The 17928-nt window shown below is 39.9% G+C and overlaps 1 protein-coding gene across 7 annotated transcripts in view; it reads left to right on the top strand.

Annotated features, from left to right (window-relative positions):
* Usp37 (ubiquitin specific peptidase 37) overlaps positions 1–15832 on the top strand; it is a 77816-nt gene extending 61984 nt beyond the window's left edge. For all 7 annotated transcript variants that reach the window (XM_063245095.1, XM_063245111.1, XM_063245103.1 and 4 more), the window contains 6 exons: positions 3022–3188; positions 4564–4624; positions 6146–6261; positions 10148–10217; positions 10363–10501; positions 11398–15832. In XM_063245095.1, the coding sequence (XP_063101165.1) occupies positions 3022–3188; positions 4564–4624; positions 6146–6261; positions 10148–10217; positions 10363–10501; positions 11398–11485 (641 nt within the window). In that variant the 3' untranslated portion in view covers positions 11486–15832. The remainder of the gene's footprint in view (positions 1–3021; positions 3189–4563; positions 4625–6145; positions 6262–10147; positions 10218–10362; positions 10502–11397) is intronic.
* The last annotated feature ends 2096 nt before the right edge of the window (positions 15833–17928 follow it).

Here is a 17928-nt window from a genome sequence, read left to right as displayed (position 1 = left end):
ATTGTCATGAAGAGTTAGTTCTTGATTATTCCAATGGATGAGATCATTTGAGGTTATCAAAATCACTATTAATAATAAATCTTTAAAAATTCACCAGCTTGGTATTGTTCAGTTGAATGCAGATGTCTTGTGCTCTGGGTGAATGATTTGAGGATGACAATGTGCAATGTATGCACCATTGTTGCCCCTGCTTGAAATTTTGTTGTAGTTTTCTTCCTGTCTTTCTCTTTCTTTCTTTCTTTGTTTCTTTCTTTCTTTGTTTCTTTCTTTCTTTCTTCTTCTTCCTTCTTCCTCCTCTTCCTCTTCTTCCTTCTCTTCTTCCTTCTTCTTTCTTTCTTTAAAATCTTTGGAATAAAATGAATTTGTAAAAAAAAATTTGAAAAATAAATATCCATCCCCCGCCAAAAAAAAACCCTACTAGCCTTAGGGAGAGCAAGTTTGTTTAAAAGCACTATATGTCCTTGTTTACTATGGATTCTCTTCTTAAGCGCCACCTTCCTCAGTTAGATGTAGACCATTATTACAGTACCTATTTCTTTAACCTCTTGGTGTAACAGAAACCCAAAGATACTCTTTCTACTTTTTTTTTAGTTTTGATGTTTTGTTTTGTAGTGCTGTGAATCAAACCTGGGACCTCTTATGTAAGCAGACACGCTACCAGTTAAGGACCATCCCCAGCCAGGGTAATTTTGTAAGATCTGTTAGCAGGTTACTGTGAAGTTTAGACCAAAAGATAATGGTCCTGTAAGCCAAGATTTTGTTTGTTTGTTTTCATTTTTTTTTTTTTTAATCGGTACCAGGGATCGAACAAGCCAAGATTTTTGACTTAGAAGTAAAAGTTGATGGATTCAGGATTTAGTTAGGGAATAATGGTTTACCTGAGGTAAAGGGGAAGATGAGCATGAGAAAGAAAAATGATCCCTAGAAATCAAGTGTGGTGACACACAGCTATAACCCCTGTACTCTAGGAGGCAGAAAGATTACAGATTCAAGTCCAGCCTGGGCAGTTTAGCAAGATTCTGACTCACACTGGGCATGGTGCCACACACGTGTAATCCTACCACTCAGGAAGTTGAAGCAAGAGGATTACTATGAGTTCAGGGCCAGCCTACACTACATAGCAAGAACCTGTCTCAGAATTAAAAAGTACTAGGAATGTAGCTCACTGCGAAGGCCCTAAGTTCAGTCACCCAGTACCAGGAAAAACAAAAAGAAAAAATGATTCTCAGGTTTCCGTCTTCCCCCAAAAATAAACAATTGTGGACAGTCGTCTCATCACTGAAGTAAAAGATATGGGAAAAGGAGAGGTTTCAGTTCAGCTGGGGAAGCAGTAAATGATACATTCAGCATAAGAATGTTACCTTAGCGTGTCCTCCCAGCTTCTCTGGAGACTGAGGCAGGAGGATTGCAAGTTTGAGACTAGCCTGGGCAACTTTTAAGGAACCTGTCTAAAATAAAATTTGTTTTAAAAAGTGGCTAGGGATATAGCCAAGTGATAGAACACTTGCCTAGCATGAGCAAAGCCATAGGTTCAGTTCCCAGTAATGCCACGGAAACAAAGAGGGGACCCTTGCATACCTAGTAAATTCATTGTTGTCCTCTCTTCTAATAAATATTCACTTAGTAATTCAGTACAATTCAAAAATAACTAGCTATAGTTTTTTTAGTGTAAAACCAAAATGCCTGTTGGTGCACCCCTATAATCTCAGCACTAAGGAGGCAGAGGGAGGAGGATAGTTGGAAATTTGAGACCAGCTTGGGCTACGAAGTAAACTCAAGGCCAATGTGAACTGTATATCGAGACCCTGTCTCAAAAAAGACAAAAACATTAAAATGCTATAAGCTGCAGAGTTACCTGTGCAGTAAAATAAAGTACCTGTTTTTAGCGGGGTGTGGTGGCCCACGCCTGTAATCCCAGCCTGGGAGCCTGGGGCAAGTTCATGAGTTTAAGAAGCCTGGCCAGCACTGCTCAGTGAGACCCTATTTTCAGTGAGAGAAAGCAACAGCAAGTGAGACATATGAAATGCAGAATTAGGACAATTAAAGAGCATATATACTGACTTATAAATAGTTTCATAAGATGAATGCATAAAGATAATTATCACTGACTAGTTAAATTTTTTTTATGTGACTTGCCTTAACCCAGTGAGAGTTTTTACTTTCCCAGCTGGCCATAGCCTAGAGATACAGAAGGAACAAAAAGAAAAAGGAGATGAAATATTTTTCTCACCTCCCTGGATGATTTTAAACATACGTACTGTGATAGCTTTCTATATCATTTATTATTTTTTACCTAGCTGTTTTGATTGAGAATATATGCAAGACTTGTTTGTTTGATTTTGTAGGTATTGAGGGGTGCTGAGGATTGAACCCCAAGGCCTCATGCATGCTAAGCACATGCTTATACCACTGAATTACATTGCCAGCCCTCGTTAATTTATTAATGTGAAAATAAACACTCTTATGGCAGACAGTGTAGTAGTGATTGTAGCTTCACCCTTCGTTTACCCTAACAATACTCTGTTTCTAGAACCTGGTCGTGTAATACTGACCTCGGAGTATTAGGTGTTTGTGCTTCCCCATCCTTAGTCACAGTGTCCTGCTGATCGGTTCAGGTTTCAGACCACTGCCATATATTAGTGGTTCTCAACCAAGGATTGGTCCCACCCCTCCTGTAGGGGACCATGTGTCAGTGACTTTCATCTGTGGCAGTCACAGCTGGAGAAGATGAGCGCTAACAGCATCTAGGAGGAAGAGAGCAGGGACGCTGCTGAAATTCTACAGTTCTGTAGCTGGGCAGACTGCTTCCTGCCCCCACCCTGAAAACCACTGTCCCACCCCAGTTGTCAGTAGTGCTCGGGTTGGGAAAGCACGATATAGATGTAGTAAGATGAAATTGTATGTACCCACCCTTAGATGGGGTTTTGCTAAGTTACTGTCAACAGCAGATAGCACTCGCATCCTGAAATCTCAATTTATGGGAGACAAATTTCCAAAATAACATCACATTTCTTTCCTCAGATCCTGCCAGTTTTACTGAGATAGCAAAAGACTGTGATGAGAATAAGGAAAACAAAACTCCAGAAGGATCTCAGGGAGAGATTGATTGGCTCCAACAGTATGATATGGAGCCTGAAAGGGAAGAACAAGAGCTTCAGCAAGCATTGGCCCAGAGCCTGCAGGAGCAAGTAAGAGGATTTGGGGTTTTTCGTTTTTTTGTTTGTTTTGTCTTTTTGAGACAGCGTCTCACTGTCTCAAATTCAGGCCGACCTGGAGCTCACTTTATAACGCAGGATGGTCTTAAACTTGCAACTATCCTCCAGTGCTGGAATTACAGCCCCACCATGCCAGGCTGCAAGTAAGACATTTGCTAGTGCTATTTTCTGTATATGGCTTTCCCAAGAAATAGTATAATAATAAATGGCATTTGTTGAGCATTTATTATGTGTCAGACATCGTTCTAGATGATTTATATGCAATAAGGTTTTTTTTTAGTTTGCTTGTTTTTTGTTTTGTTTTATTTTATTTTTGTACTGGAAATTGAACTCCTGACCTTGTACTTGCCAGGCAGGCACTGTGCAGCTAAACTATGTCCCTGGCATGCACAGTAAGTTACTGAACTACCCTCCAAAAAGTATTTGGAGCTTATTTTGGATTTGAAATAGGTACCTTCATAGATTTTCTTGTTTTGAAAATCTAAATACAACAGAATGTCTTTTAGTATGGCAATGGTCTAATCCCCGGTACCAAAAAAAGAAAAAGAAAGAGTTTTTACCTCTCTGTCACAGACACACAGACAAATAAGCGGTTTGCTAGAGATAGCTCATTATCAGCTCAGGAGATCTCGTTGGGTATGTCTCTTCCCAGGTGTACACTCTGTCATGGATGTAGCTTGACATTGGCTACAGTGGGAATATTTGTACATGGAGCCAAGTATAATCCCAGCACTCGTAAAGCTGAGGCAGGAGGATCAGGCAGGATTGAGGCCAGCCTGGGCTCCATAGTGAATTCAAGGCAAGCCTAAAAACTACATAGTAAGACTCTGTCTCAAAAAATGTATGTATATATGCCATGGAAATTGGCTCATAATGTCAGTCTGGGAAAGGAAGACAACAGTTTGCTGTGCGTTTACTATGTGTCGTGCTGAGTGTGGGGCTTTTTAGGGGGTAGGGCTTTGCACTGAGCTGGATCTCCAGTGCTTTTGGTGGGAGTAGGTAGGGTGAAGGATCTTGCTAAAATTCTTGTACTGAGCTCAAACTCGAATCCTCCTTCCTCAGCCTCCCAGAGAGCTGAGATTATAAGCATGTACCACTGTCCCTGCCTGGCTCAGGCATTTTATGTGTATAAGAAAGGAAATTAAATCATAATCATATTACATCATTGCAAGACCCTGTCTCAAAAACAAAATAAGGAAGAAAGAATTTCAAGCCCCATCATGGTACATGCTTGTGATCCCAGCACTCTGGGAGGTTGAGTAAAAGGATCATAAACTTTTCGTTAAATAGTATCATCAAATATTCTAATACCTCTTTAAATACCTTTGTTTTATTCTTGTCCCTTTAGGAAGCCTGGGAACAGAAAGAAGATGATGACCTCAAAAGAGCTACAGAATTGAGTCTTCAAGGTATGGAGATTATTTTAATTAAATTTTTAAGTGGTAAAATGAGTACACATAGATGAGTATGTAAAATGTTTTTAAACAATAACATATTTAAACTCCTTCCAGGTACAGAAGTATACCCTCAAAAGTCACCTGTAGCAAGGCATGGTGGCACACACCTATAATCCTGGTACTGAGGAGGCTGAGGCAGGAGAATCCTGAGTTTGAGGCTAGCCTGGACTACAAAAGCAATGCCCTTTCTCAAAAACAGCTACTTGTGTGTCTTTTCTTTTCTATTCCTCTGAGAGAAAGCAACTGTTCTTAACATCTATATTTACCTGCTCTTTTTTATGGTTTTAGTATCTGTATGCATATTCCTGAACAATTTGAAAACAAACAGAGCAGGGACTAATGGTACACACATCTGTAATTGCAGCATTTTAGGAGACTGACACAGGAAGACCACAGGTTTGAGCACAACCTGAGCAACTTAGTGACTTAATGAGACCAAATTAAAAATACAGAAGTGCTGGGGATATGGCCCAGTGCAATGGCCCAAGCAATCTGCCTGTCCATTGAATGACTAATATCACCACTGGTAGGACTCCTAAGAGAACAGGATATGGCTTCAGCTTTCCTTTGAATTTCCCAGTGCTCGCTCTGGGGAGGTCGTTGGGCAGAGTGGCAAGTAGCATTAGGTTCACATGGTCCTGGCATTGGGCAGAGCTAATATGTGGGCAGGTCCTGGGGGGCCGCAGTGATACACAGTGACAGAGATGAGGCTGTGGCTTCCCTTTGTATTTCTAACACCGCTGTGGCCATTCACCAGCTCTCACTTCCATAGTATAAGTCACAGGTCCCATCAGCAGGGGATGAAGGGGAGATTGAGAACCCCAGGGGTGTGTTGTTGAAACAGTCACAACTAAGGGTCCAAGCTAGGCGCAAGCAAGCATTCTGTCTTCAGGGTGCAAGGTAGTGGGCTGGTGTCAGGTATCTGTAGTCACAGTGATCCGGTCTGCCTCATAGTCCTCTGCTTCCGTCTACTCCCGGTCTCCTGCCTTCTCCTGAGGCAGGAGAGTCCTTCTGACTCTCCTTTATGTGAGCCTCTCGTTTCCTGGATCTCATTCCTTCTCTTTCCTTGTATGCTTGTATTTTGGTGAAAAACATCATCTAGTAGGTTGCTTAAGAAAGAGGGCATAGTACTGGACAAGGTGGCACCCACCTGTAATTCACCAGTACTTCACATTTATGTACTATTTCTATGATACAGAATTTGGTGAACTAGGATTATCTGTTAAATTATATATTCTTTTCTAGTTTTATTCCCTTCTCAGGAGGTTAAGACCCCTTTGTCCTGTAAATATGTGTAAAAGAAAAGGGAACAGTATTTTAACTTGTTTCATGTCTGCCGTTATTCCCCAGAGTGAACTGAGTGATTTGAACTGTGATACTGTTCATGTTTTCTTAGGGTGATAAAATGTATACCTCAAGCTACTTTATCTCCCTACTCACATCTTTTACAAAATTTCGTGTTTCTTTCTTCAGAGTTTAACAACTCTTTTCTGGATGCGTTGGGCTCAGATGAAGATTCTGGAAATGAGGACATTTTTGATATGGAATACACAGAAGCTGAAGCTGAGGAACTGAAAAGAAATGCAGAGGTAATGTTTTATCCCTGAGCAGAGCTGGTCAGGTCATCAGAGCTCCTTCTGCCTTGTACCTGGGAAGAGCCGGGCTGCTGTCCACCAAAGGTTCATGTCTGCCCTCTGAGCAGCCGTCAAGCAGTCTTCATTGTCTCTTCTCCTTTACTCTTTATTCTCTACCTATAAGATTCAGAACAAAATAGAAATATGTCCTGACCGTCCTGTGTCCAGCTTAGACAAGACCTGAGTATGCATATGAGGAAAGACAGTGCATAATAAACCACCTTTAGTCCCACCAAGTACTGTACGCTCTGTGTAATTAAATAGTGAAAACTGTGTTTATGTAGTGAGCACACATTAGTCCTTTTGTTACCCTTCTCTTTCCTTAAATAATTTTTGGGGTTTTGTTTTGTTTTTGAGACAGGGTTTCACTATGCAGTTCAGGCTGACCTTGAACTCACTTTGTAGCCCACGCTGGCCTCAATATCATAGTGATCCTGTTGTCTTAGCCTCTCCAGTGCTGGGATTATAGACATGCACCACCACATCCACCCCCTGTGGTGGTAGTGCTTTTGACAGAGGGTATCATTGTGCAATCCAGGCTGGTTTTGAATGCACAGCCAGCCATGCTTCTCCTGCTTCCGCCTCTCAAATGATGGGATTACAGGCAAGCTTCACCACACCTGGATTCCTACAGATTTTACTCAGAATTCACTGCCGTAGGCTAGTGTGGTGACACAGCTGTTGAGATACACTTTTTGTAACGCCCAACTCTGTGTGCTTAAAAATGTCATGGTATAACTTTTTTTTTTTTTTTTAATTTTATTTAAGGAGAAAAGAAAAAAAAAAGCAGAGAAAGTGTACAAGTTATACAGATTTACAGAAAAAAAATAAACAGTAGGAAATCACTAGTTAATGGATTACATATTGTCATCTTAGAAATAATTGTTCAAGTCACAAAATTAAAGCTTGTAAAGTGGACATTCCAACAATGATACTGCAAACAGTTCTGTTCAATGATCCAATAAAACTCTGTGATATCATTTTCTATCTTATACACTTGAATATACATGCAGTTATATAGTTTAGAGCACTTTCTTTTCCTCTCTTTTGTACAACGACTATTACACATTTTGGGTTTCATTGCTTCCACGGTTCTTATTACTTTTTTGGAAGAGAGTAAAACCAAATGTGACATAACAGAACAGAATCGGTCAAGTCAAAAGGGTGGACATAATAGATAATATAAAAACATAATACAAGGTGATCAACAATGGATACCATAATGCCTCCTGCTATCTCTAATAGAATTGCCTATATCATTAGTTATAATACAATTGAACAAAACAGTAAAGAATAAAACCGACAAAACCAAAACATTGGAGACATTGTAGGTCTTCAAAAGTAGATAAAAGTCAACGAGAATGGGCGTTATAATGAATCTCATTATCTTCACAGCTGATGCCTAAACTTTCGAACCTGATACTATCCAGCAAAACAGAATAGGGGAACATCAGTCAAAAACAAGATGGTGAGAGTAATATGAGGGCTTTAAATCGAGATAATGGAAAGTCAAACTGGGTTACTATAATATATCCTGCTATTTTTTTTCCTTTAATTAAAAGGATAAAAATAAAAAAGTAAATAATGGAGTGGAGATTGAGATAAAAGAGGGCATAACAGCGAAACAGCGCAGATCAAAACATAACCATTTAAGCAGAATAGTGTTTCACCACCAGATAATCCTGACCTAAAAGTAGTTACCATATTGTCTCTTTCCTTGAAATCCTTGAGTACAACGTCGTATACTGTAGCATTAAGTATATCAAAACAATGTAAAACCATTTAAGAGAATGACAGCATTACAGAGTATTTAGAATCGACTAACAGAAAATGAACAATGGTTTCTGTATATTCTCCTTGTCTTTAAAAGGTTTTTGCTTATACTATCGTACATAATAAAATCCAATAAGATACAACCTATTTAGACCATTGGAGACAGAAGAACAAAAGCTAGATGAGACTTCAAAACAAGATGATACTAAATCAGTATTACCTATTAAGATGTCATTTTCTCCAAAATAGCTGTTCCTATCATCCAATCTTCTCTGCCTCATTTCTGTTGAGCTCTTTTTCTGTCAGTAGCTGTCAGTTTGTCTTCTTCATTTTGTTCTCTGCTCCATTCGTTGTGGCCTCCCTGCCACTATTTCTGGATTCTTTGTATTTTTCTTTTTTTAGAATATCCTGCAATACTCTCTGTAGAGTTGAATTGGTGGTTGCAAATTCCCCCAGTTCCTCTTTATCCTGGAAGCACCTTGTTTTTCCATCAATTTCCAGGGACAGTTGTGCAGGATATCTCAATCTTGGCTGGAGATTATTATCTTTCAAAGCTTGAATTATTTCCCCCCACGCTCTTCGTGATTTGATGGTTTGTGCAGAGAAATCTGCTGTAATTCTGATGGGTGTTCCCTTGTAAGTGGTCTGTTTCTTGTCTCTGACAGCTTTTAATATTCTGTTCTTGTATTGAATTTCTGGAATTTTTATTATTATATGCCTGGGTGTTGCTCTGTTTGGGTTGTAGGTAGCTGGGGTCCTGTATGCCTCATACATCTGAGTATCTTTACCTTTTGCTAAATTAGGAAAATTCTCCTGGATTATTTCTGTGAGTAGCTTTTGTCACTTGTTTGTGTCCCTACTTCTTCTTTTATGTTCTTAATTCTTAAGTTATGGATCCTCCTATCATCTTCTTGTCTTTGTATTATTGCTGTTTGTTTCTTTGTTATTTTTAAGAAGTTTTTCATTTCATTCTCCCATATTACAAGTCTGCCCTCCAGTTCAGATAGTCTGTCCTTAGTTTCTTTCAAGCTGTTAGTCATGATATAACTTAAAGATTTTATTTATTGTGCTTGTTGGTTATACTCTATACTCACATGAATGTACTATTTATTTTTAACATTTAAATTTCCCATCTTTCGTAATGTATTTTCTATATTTTAGATATTCTATAAATCTCCAGAAATAATTTACTACACCAGAAGTTATGAACATTTGAACAACTTGATTTATACATAGCCATATTCCATCACATATTTGCATCTTACAGGACTGCCTGCAGCACATGAATAGCAGTTTTCATTTTTACTGGGAACTAACATTTGGAACATATAAAATGTGAACATTCACAGCTTTTTTCATTTTGTTGTCCAGTACCTAAATGTCAGCATAGGTGTTTTGTTTTGGTCTTTTTGAGACAGGGTTTTGTTATACAGTTCAGGCTGGCCTTGAACTCACAATGATTCTCCTGCCTCAATTTCCCGAGTGCTAGGATTATAGACATAAGCCACCACATGGCAGGAATTTTTTATTTTTTTGGTTTTTTGAGACAGGGTTTCACTGTGTAGTTCAGGCATGCCTCTCCATGTCTGGCAGAGCAATTTTTATTTTTTTTTAATTGAATAATACTGATTGATATTCCATTCAGCCCATCAACTATTACTGGGTGTATTGTTAGACCCAATTTTTCATTATTATAGATAATGCTGTGTGAATAATTTAGTATATAGCTTCTTTTTAATTATTTCATTAGAATAAATTCTTAGTTGGAAGTGAATTCTTGAATCAAATACTAATAACTAGATTTCATTTTTGAGTCTTGACTAAACCAGCAGCCTGTTTTGCATGAAGGACACATCTTCTCTATTTTTTCTTCCTCTTCTCTCTCTCGTATTTTTTCTCTTATATCCCTCAACAGACATTACCCTGTTTTGCTCTAAATAAATAAATAAATAAATAAATAAAAAATAAACCCACACTGGTGCTTAGCTGTATCAGCTTTGATAATAAATTCAAGTCCAGTGTTTTCCTTGCATTCAAATGAGAAGTCATATCCACTTTTGTTTTGCAGACAGGAACTCTCCCTCATTCCTATCGGCTCATCAGTGTGGTCAGTCACATTGGCAGCACCTCTTCTTCAGGTAAATGGCCATTGTTATTTGCCCCTCTTCTGTGTTCTTTGCCTGGTTTTGTGAGGTATAAGCTGAATGCATCAAGAAAAACTAAAAGCTTCTCCTTGATCGCTCCCAATGTGAAGTGTGTTAACAGGTATAATGCTCATTGCAGGTCACTACATTAGTGATGTGTATGACATTAAGAAGCAGGCGTGGTTTACTTACAATGATCTGGAAGTATCTAAAATCCAAGAGACTGTGGTGCAGACTGACCGAGATCGGAGTGGTTACATCTTCTTTTATATGCACAAGTAAGAAACTGCCTGCTACCAAGGAACTGACTAAAAGTTACCTCAATTCTTCTTCAAGAATAAAATGTTCCCACATTACTTGATTAGTTGACAATTTTTGGTTTTTATTGTTTTTGCTTAAGGATTCTGTCACTTGATATTTCCTTGTACGTCTAGAAGATTTTCTCTCTCAACTCAACATTAACTATATTAACTATATTAACTATATTGAACACCCAAAAAGAAACCTGTTCATTGCACAATATTATGTAGGTACAGAATTTAATACTGTTTTATGATAGAAGATGCTTTCTCGTAAACTTTTATGGCCTTACACTTTTATTTATTTTTTTTTTTTGAGACAGAGTCTTGCCATATAGTTCAGGCTGGTCTTAAACCATTTGGTAGCCCAGTCTGGCCTTCAGCTCACAGTGATCCTCCTGCCTCAGCTCTCAACCTCCCACACATTGAGATTACAGGCACCAGATACATGTCACCACACCCAGTTTGCCCTTTGACTTCTAGTTCAGATCTGACTGATACGAATGGGAACTACATAGCTTTGGGTTTTTTTTTTGTTTTGTTTTTTTTGAGTCAGGTTGTTGCTATGTAGTGGAAATTGACCTTGAACTCACAGCAATCCTGCCTCAGCATCCCATATACTGGGATAACGGGCATGCACCACCATGGCTGGCTGCATAGCATTGCCAGGTCACCTCATTCTCAAAAATTACTATGCAGGGGTTTAAAATGGTGATGGGTGAAGTGAGGTGCTTACTTAGTAACATGTAGGCCCACAGTGGGATTGTGTGCTACCCCACACAATCAGTATCCCTTTCCTGTTGCTTTTTTCTTCTGTGTGAGCTTTGGTTCTACTTACTGACCTTCCTGGTTTTTTTGTTTTGTTTTATTTTAAGGGAGATCTTTGATGAGCTGCTAGAAACAGAAAAGAACTCTCAGGCACTCAGCATGGAAACAGGGAAGACTGCCCAACCGACCTCGTGAGGAAGTCTGGGTTGGCAGTGCGCACTGCATTTTCTCTCTCACTGCCACTGATGTCATCTTTCCTCTGACCAGGGGAATCTGGAATTCTACCTGATGCGGGAGCAACAAACAAACAGCTCAGGGCCAAACCAAAAGACAAAATTTGCAGTTATGTGGAATACTCCATGCTACTTTATGGACACCTTGGTCTCATCTGTAGCTGATGATCCTCTTTTTCCCCTACAAGAGTGGTACTTTGTTTTGTCTTAGGAGTACATGTTGTAAATATATATATATATATATATATATATATATATATATATATATATGTACAGATACATGCAGGGTGAATGGAGCCTTAATGAGTTCAGGGGAACTACAGGAATATGCCTGCACAAAAGTAACTGCAAGCCAGGTATGGCATTGCACGACTGTAATCCCAGCACTCAGGAGGCTGAGGTAGGAGGATTGCTGTGATTTTGAGGCCAGCCTGGGCTACATAGTGAGTTCAAGGCCAGCCCGAACTACATAGCGAGACCCTGTCTTCAAGAAAACCAAAAAAGAAAAATCCAACAGCAAGGAAGTTTGGAGAAGAAATAAAAGTGTCAGAGAGTCCACCTAAAAAATATGTGAAAATACAGAAATCAGTTAGCTATTTGTTTTTATGTTCCTTGAATAGCTTCATTTAAATCTGTCCTTTGTGTTTCTTACGAGTACAATTCACTGGAAAGCCAGCCCTCTGTGTTACACTAATGACAATTTGTCCTCCTTGCAAGAGGCATTTCTGTTGAATGACGAGCTTTTAAGTTTCACAAATCTGTCGTGCCTGTACTGTTTACATGCGGTTCCCATGTAATGAAGCGTTGGTGCTTTGGAATGTGTTACAGTCATATTTTCGGTATTCATTGTACACCTCACGTTTTTCTCTGAAGAGATTCTTTCATACACTTTGTTTATCCTGTTCATCTATATTGTTGTGATGGTGAAGTTAGAACCTTTTCTTTTCTTCTGGATCATTCTGTACCATGGAGTAGGCATGACCCTACCCTGTAGGATGTTTAGGGAGAAGGAGAAACACTGGTGTCTCTGCCTCGGCAGAGCTAGTGGTCAGGAGATGTCTACTGTATTACAGCTCCAGCCCTGGACCACTAAAGCCAGAATCCTGCCGCACATGTGAGATGAAGGACATGAGCTGTCGGGAAAACCTGGAGCATAATTATTTACTGTACAGATATACCCTTAAAACAGGGCAAGAATTAAAATGTGACTGGTTGAGTAATCCCACGAACTAACAGATACAAAGGTGCACAATATTGTCTTTCTTGGTGCTGTGAGGCGAGGCTGAGTGGGGATGCAGGATCCAGTGCTGTCTTAACCCCCAGCTGAAAGGCCCAGGGAAGGGTGGGTGTGAGGGCGGAGTTCTGGGCTCAGGGTCGCACAGAGTTATATTTAGCAGGATGAAAGTTTCATTTTCTTTTATTATAGACAAGAAAATTATTCTACAGTTCTGAGGTAGGGACAAGACATCAGGTTTTTAGAGGGAGAAAACGTGTTAAGACTCATCACGAAGATGCGGCATGTTTCCTGACAGGCTGCCTTCAGAGCACCAGCACCCCCTTTGGAAGCTTGGTTGCGTCCTGACAAGGTCACCTCAAGTTTTGGGGTTTTGGGTGGTAAATGGCCTCAGCACTTTCGCTTAACTACTGATAAACACTTTGTCTTCTGCCATCCACCAGCACACATGACCATAGTGAGTGTCCAGAATGATACAGTGGTAGTTATGCAGAGTAGTTTAAAGCAGAGGAAAATAATTGTTTTTTTTTTTTAAGTTTTTAAAATTTTTGTTATCTACCAGGAGGTTTGTCTTCAAATAACAGTTTTTCTCGTAAATAAGTGAAGTAGTGATTAAATTCTTTAGTTACTCTGTTCCCTCTCTGCATTTGAGAGCTCTGAGCTGTTAAAAATGATAGGGAACAATGTGAAGTGAGGTTTGCATTGAGACAGAGAGAAAAGCAGAGTAACACGGTAAGGTGACGCGGCCTCCCAAGCAGCTCGGTGCAGTTGCTCACATGCGTGGATAGAGTGGAAGGACACTTGGCACAGAAGTCTGATTTGGTTTGACCTTTATGTCCTGGGCAGGACTTGTTGAAAATAGGTTACTAAAATATATGAGTTACCTCAGTGCTCCTCCTTGCAAATTTGGGACTTGAATTTTATTCTCTGTCCTTCGTTGTGGCCTTGTGAATCTTCCCTTCCCTTCTTCCTTCCTTCCTTTAACTTACTCTACTGTAAATGGAGGTTTCAGCTAGACTATATTGATAGGGGTTGGGTTTGGGGGTTTTCTTTTTTGAGCTGACTGTATATATTTTTAAATTATAAATAGATAATATATATATATATTTTTTGCACCAGTGTGATCAGTTTGCCGTATTTGGGGCTTGGGTCAGTTAGCAGGTTGGGGCCAGGAGGGGCCAAGTTAGATGGGAACCGAGTGGTTTTACAGTTCCAGGAAGTCTGCACAATAATGAACCTGTTGAACATACCAAATATGTGGTACATTACTTCAAATGACTTTGAATTGGAATGTGTTAGCAATTAGTTTTGGACACAACCTTTTGATCTTAGTTGAAGTTTTTGGAAGAAAAAAATAAATTAATAAACTCAAGCTTGTTGATTTCTGTTCCCTAATATTATGGAATCAGAAAGTCTCATGTAGACAGATGTTGCTGTTTTAAGAGCCAAGACTGTAGGCCTGCGAGAAGATAACTTCTGTAGAAATATATTTATATGTATGTGCGCACTCACAGGTTTTATCTCAGCAGAATAAAATGAGCAAATCCATGAGTTGATCTTCTATTTGTATTTTTGATTCCAAAGCTGTTTACTTGCTGTGCTCTGTTAATTCAGAGCCTAACTTAAATAGCTCAGCAGCAAATATAACAAATGTAAATGTGTTTACATTTTAGAAAATACGCAGTTATACTACAAATCAGTTCATTAATTCCAAGTGCACATATTAAACACATCTTTTTCTGTTTGATCAAGTACAAAATCATCTGAGAAGCTTTATGATTTAGAACATCTACAGAAACAAAAAATCTAAGTTTATTCTCCCATATTGCAGTTAAAGAGGCAAAGAAAAACTGATCTGTGATCTGAAGAGGGTATATTGAAACAAATAACGTTACCCTCCCTCTTCTCAGTCCTCTGAAAATGTTTACCTTGGTTTCCCAGCCTTTCTTCCTGTTTGATTTCATTGACTATGGAGGTGGATTTTTGCTTTAAATCTGGGGAACACGTGGATGTCTCCTAAATGTCCTGATAAGGCGGTGGTGAACTTTTCCTCCCCATCTTGCTACATCTGGTAACTGTCTCTTGCAAGTATGTACAGAAACTAATAGATCTCTGCCCTGTATCTTTCTGATGCATTACTTCAAGATTCTTTTGTCCCTATTGATACATCTTAGTAACATCTGGAAAAATATAGTTTATTGGAAAACTATAGTTTGTTAAGCTTTGAGAGTTCTGTGGCAGAATTACTTTCTGTGTTTCACCACAATCATGGATTTCTTTATGGCATGCTTTGACCACTAGACTTAAGGCAGTCTCTTATACACAACTAGTAAATTGTTTCATTTCCATGTATGTGATGTGTGTGAGGTTTTGAAGTTTTAAGTAGAGTGTGCCTGTATGAATAGGCATTTAGTGGCCAGGCGTAGTGGCACACACCTGGGAGGCTGAGGCAGGAGGCTTGCTATGAGTTCAAGGCCAACCTGCACTACAGACTAGAATGAACTACATAGCAAGACATTGTCTCCAAAAAAAGGTGTTTGATTTTAGTGACATTGAACTAAGCATAGGAGTTAAAAGTATAGGTGTGCCCACTGGCATAAGAAGTTAAGGTCATGGGGTCCCATGCCAGAACAAAGAAGAGCAGTCAGCTAAAGTGGTCTGTTTCAGAAACAGCTCAAAGCTCATGCGTGGCTGTGCAAACCTGTCCTCAGAGTCCCCTCCCTCTGAGGGCCTCCTCCCACTTCGGCTTTCCTGGCTCTGCATTGGTTTCTGTCCACCTCCTTGGGAGAGAAAAGCAGAAAGTGAGGTTCCTGTGCTTGCCCTCAGTTACTCCCTGGGTGGTTAGCAGCCTTGGCCACAGCATTTGTAAGGTGTGTTTATTTTGTTTCATTTTTTTTTCTTTGTGTTTATAGTGACTTTATCCTGATTTTTTGCTGTTATTTTATATGGAGCAGCACTTTTATCTGTGTTTTAGCAGAACTGTTCCTCTGGATCCTTCATGGTTTTTCTTTTTGTCCTTTTTAAATTATACAGAGGTTTTTTTGGTGTGAAATTAAAGCCTTTATTAACCTGCCACTGGTCTGACTGTTAACTTCTAGCAAGGACACACTAGCGTGGACCCCTTCAACACCAGTGTAAAGCCATGGGCGCCACTGTGGTGGGTTGCCGGTCTGGGCTCCCATGCAGTGCCTGGTGTTAGGGGGTTGTCACCACTGAGTTCCTGTGGTTTTCTCCTCAGGAGCCTGGGCAGCTTCACAGAGGCTTCTGATAACACCACCTCTGCCTTGTTAGAGTGGGGTAGGGGCTGAGAAACCATAGCATTGTATTTCATGCTTTGCTGCAGGCCTCAGGCCTGGGACCAGTGCATGTGCTGTTCAGTGAGAACCGTGTAACCCAGGAAGTAATCCAGGCCCTTCAGCTCTCCAAAGCACAGGCCCTCTTTAACTTAGCACCTGTGTAAGGTAAAGAGGAAATGCAGAGAGGCCAGTGCTGTGGAAAGATGTAAGATCGCACAGGACTTCCGCCCACCTGCTGGAGATGAAGAAAAACTGGGGCAGTGCCTCGGAACTCTCGTGGGAGTGCTGAGCTGCCCATCTAAGGAGGGGAGGCTCTAGAACAAGATGGCTACAAATGATGCAGTGGTCCAGGAGATAAAGAACCCAGCCCCTCCGGGTCACAGGCTCCCTGGGGAGGTGGCATCTTTCTGAAGGAGGGTAAATTGCTAAAGAAAAGTGGCGTTACTGCACGCTGCCTCCTCGCAGGGGCAGCTGGGAATGTTCTCTTCGATTGGCATAGGACTAAAGCCAGTAATAACAAAACCTTGAAAGCAGGGTAGGGTGCCGCTTTACAACCACAACTACTCTTCTTAAAATAGTCCCTTTTCTTTCTCGAGGTTTTGTTGCTTCTATCAAGGCAGAGCGGAGAAGGCAGCTGGAGTCATTCCCAAAACCTTAGTAAAGTCTTCAACAGACAGGTGCTCCTAGGAGAGGAAAGGGGCCAGAAGACAAAGGTCACAGTCTTCCCAGGTCCGGTGGGCTGAGTCACACAGGTGTGGCAGACTCAATCAAATGAAGAACAAAAGCAAACAATGCTGGGAGAACCAGGAAAGGACAGGGACCAGGGCAGCAGCATTTGGGGGCTCCATGAAAACACAAAAGCATAAACAGGGCTGTTTTTCTTTCTACCAGGGTCAAGTTCATGTTGGTCTACAGATAAGAATTAAAGACTTTTGACTTGGCTTAAAGACTTGCTGCTCTTTAGGCCTTAGTTATCCTCTCCATAAAATGGAAGAAAATTCATAAAGGCCAATTTACAACTTTTTATGAGGATGGAAATAGATAAGGTATGGGGGCTGGTGAATCTTGTTCATCTACCTTCATAAATCATAGCCTGGCTCACAGATGAGCCCGAGTAGGGCGTCTGCCCAGTGTGGAGAGATAAGCTCACACCGTCACCACTGGACATGTGGCTCTTTAGTTTTGGAGCAAGTTAGCAGATGGGCTACAAGGGAAGGAGTCCCGATGGTCCTCATGGACACAGCAAGCAACAGGCTAAAGACACAGCTCTGAACACAGTCTTTCCTATCGCTGGGTTCTGCGTCCATGGATTCAACCAACCAGATCAAAAATATTAGTGTAGAAATTTGTACTGAACATGAATGTTTTTTTTTTTTTTTATTTAAAGAAAAGGAAACGAAAAAAAAAATACATGGAGATAAAAATTTAAAAAAAAAGGTTAGAAATAATACAAGATTACAGATAAACAAAAGGTAAGAAATTGCCGGTTGATAAGTTACAAGTTGTCACCTTCGAAACAGCTATTCAGGTTGTAGAATTAAAGTATTTAGAATGACATTCAAAAAAGTGACCCTACAGACCATTCTGCTCTATGATCGAACAAAAGCTCCGTAATATGATTATCAGTCCTACACATTTGTTTTACATCTCAAAGAGGGTAAGATTAAACATATCAAAACAGAACAGAACATTTAAAAAAATAAAAATAAAAAACAATTTAAAAAAATACAGGTTTCAAAGCAAGTCCACTGGAGATCTTCATTATCTAACTGTCTCTAGCTTCTTACAAATAGTTGTCCCTATCTTCACCCACTTTATATATTTATTGCATATTATAGAACTAATCAAATCATTACAGGATGATGAAGTCTTTTT

Source organism: Cavia porcellus, unplaced genomic scaffold (genome assembly GCF_034190915.1).
Source record: "Cavia porcellus strain 051 isolate PalLab524CR breed Dunkin Hartley unplaced genomic scaffold, mCavPor4.1 scaffold_1, whole genome shotgun sequence".
In the NCBI taxonomy this organism is placed as follows: Eukaryota; Metazoa; Chordata; class Mammalia; order Rodentia; family Caviidae; genus Cavia; species Cavia porcellus.
Note: the sequence above shows the minus strand (reverse complement) of the source record. Positions and strands in the feature narration are given on the sequence as shown.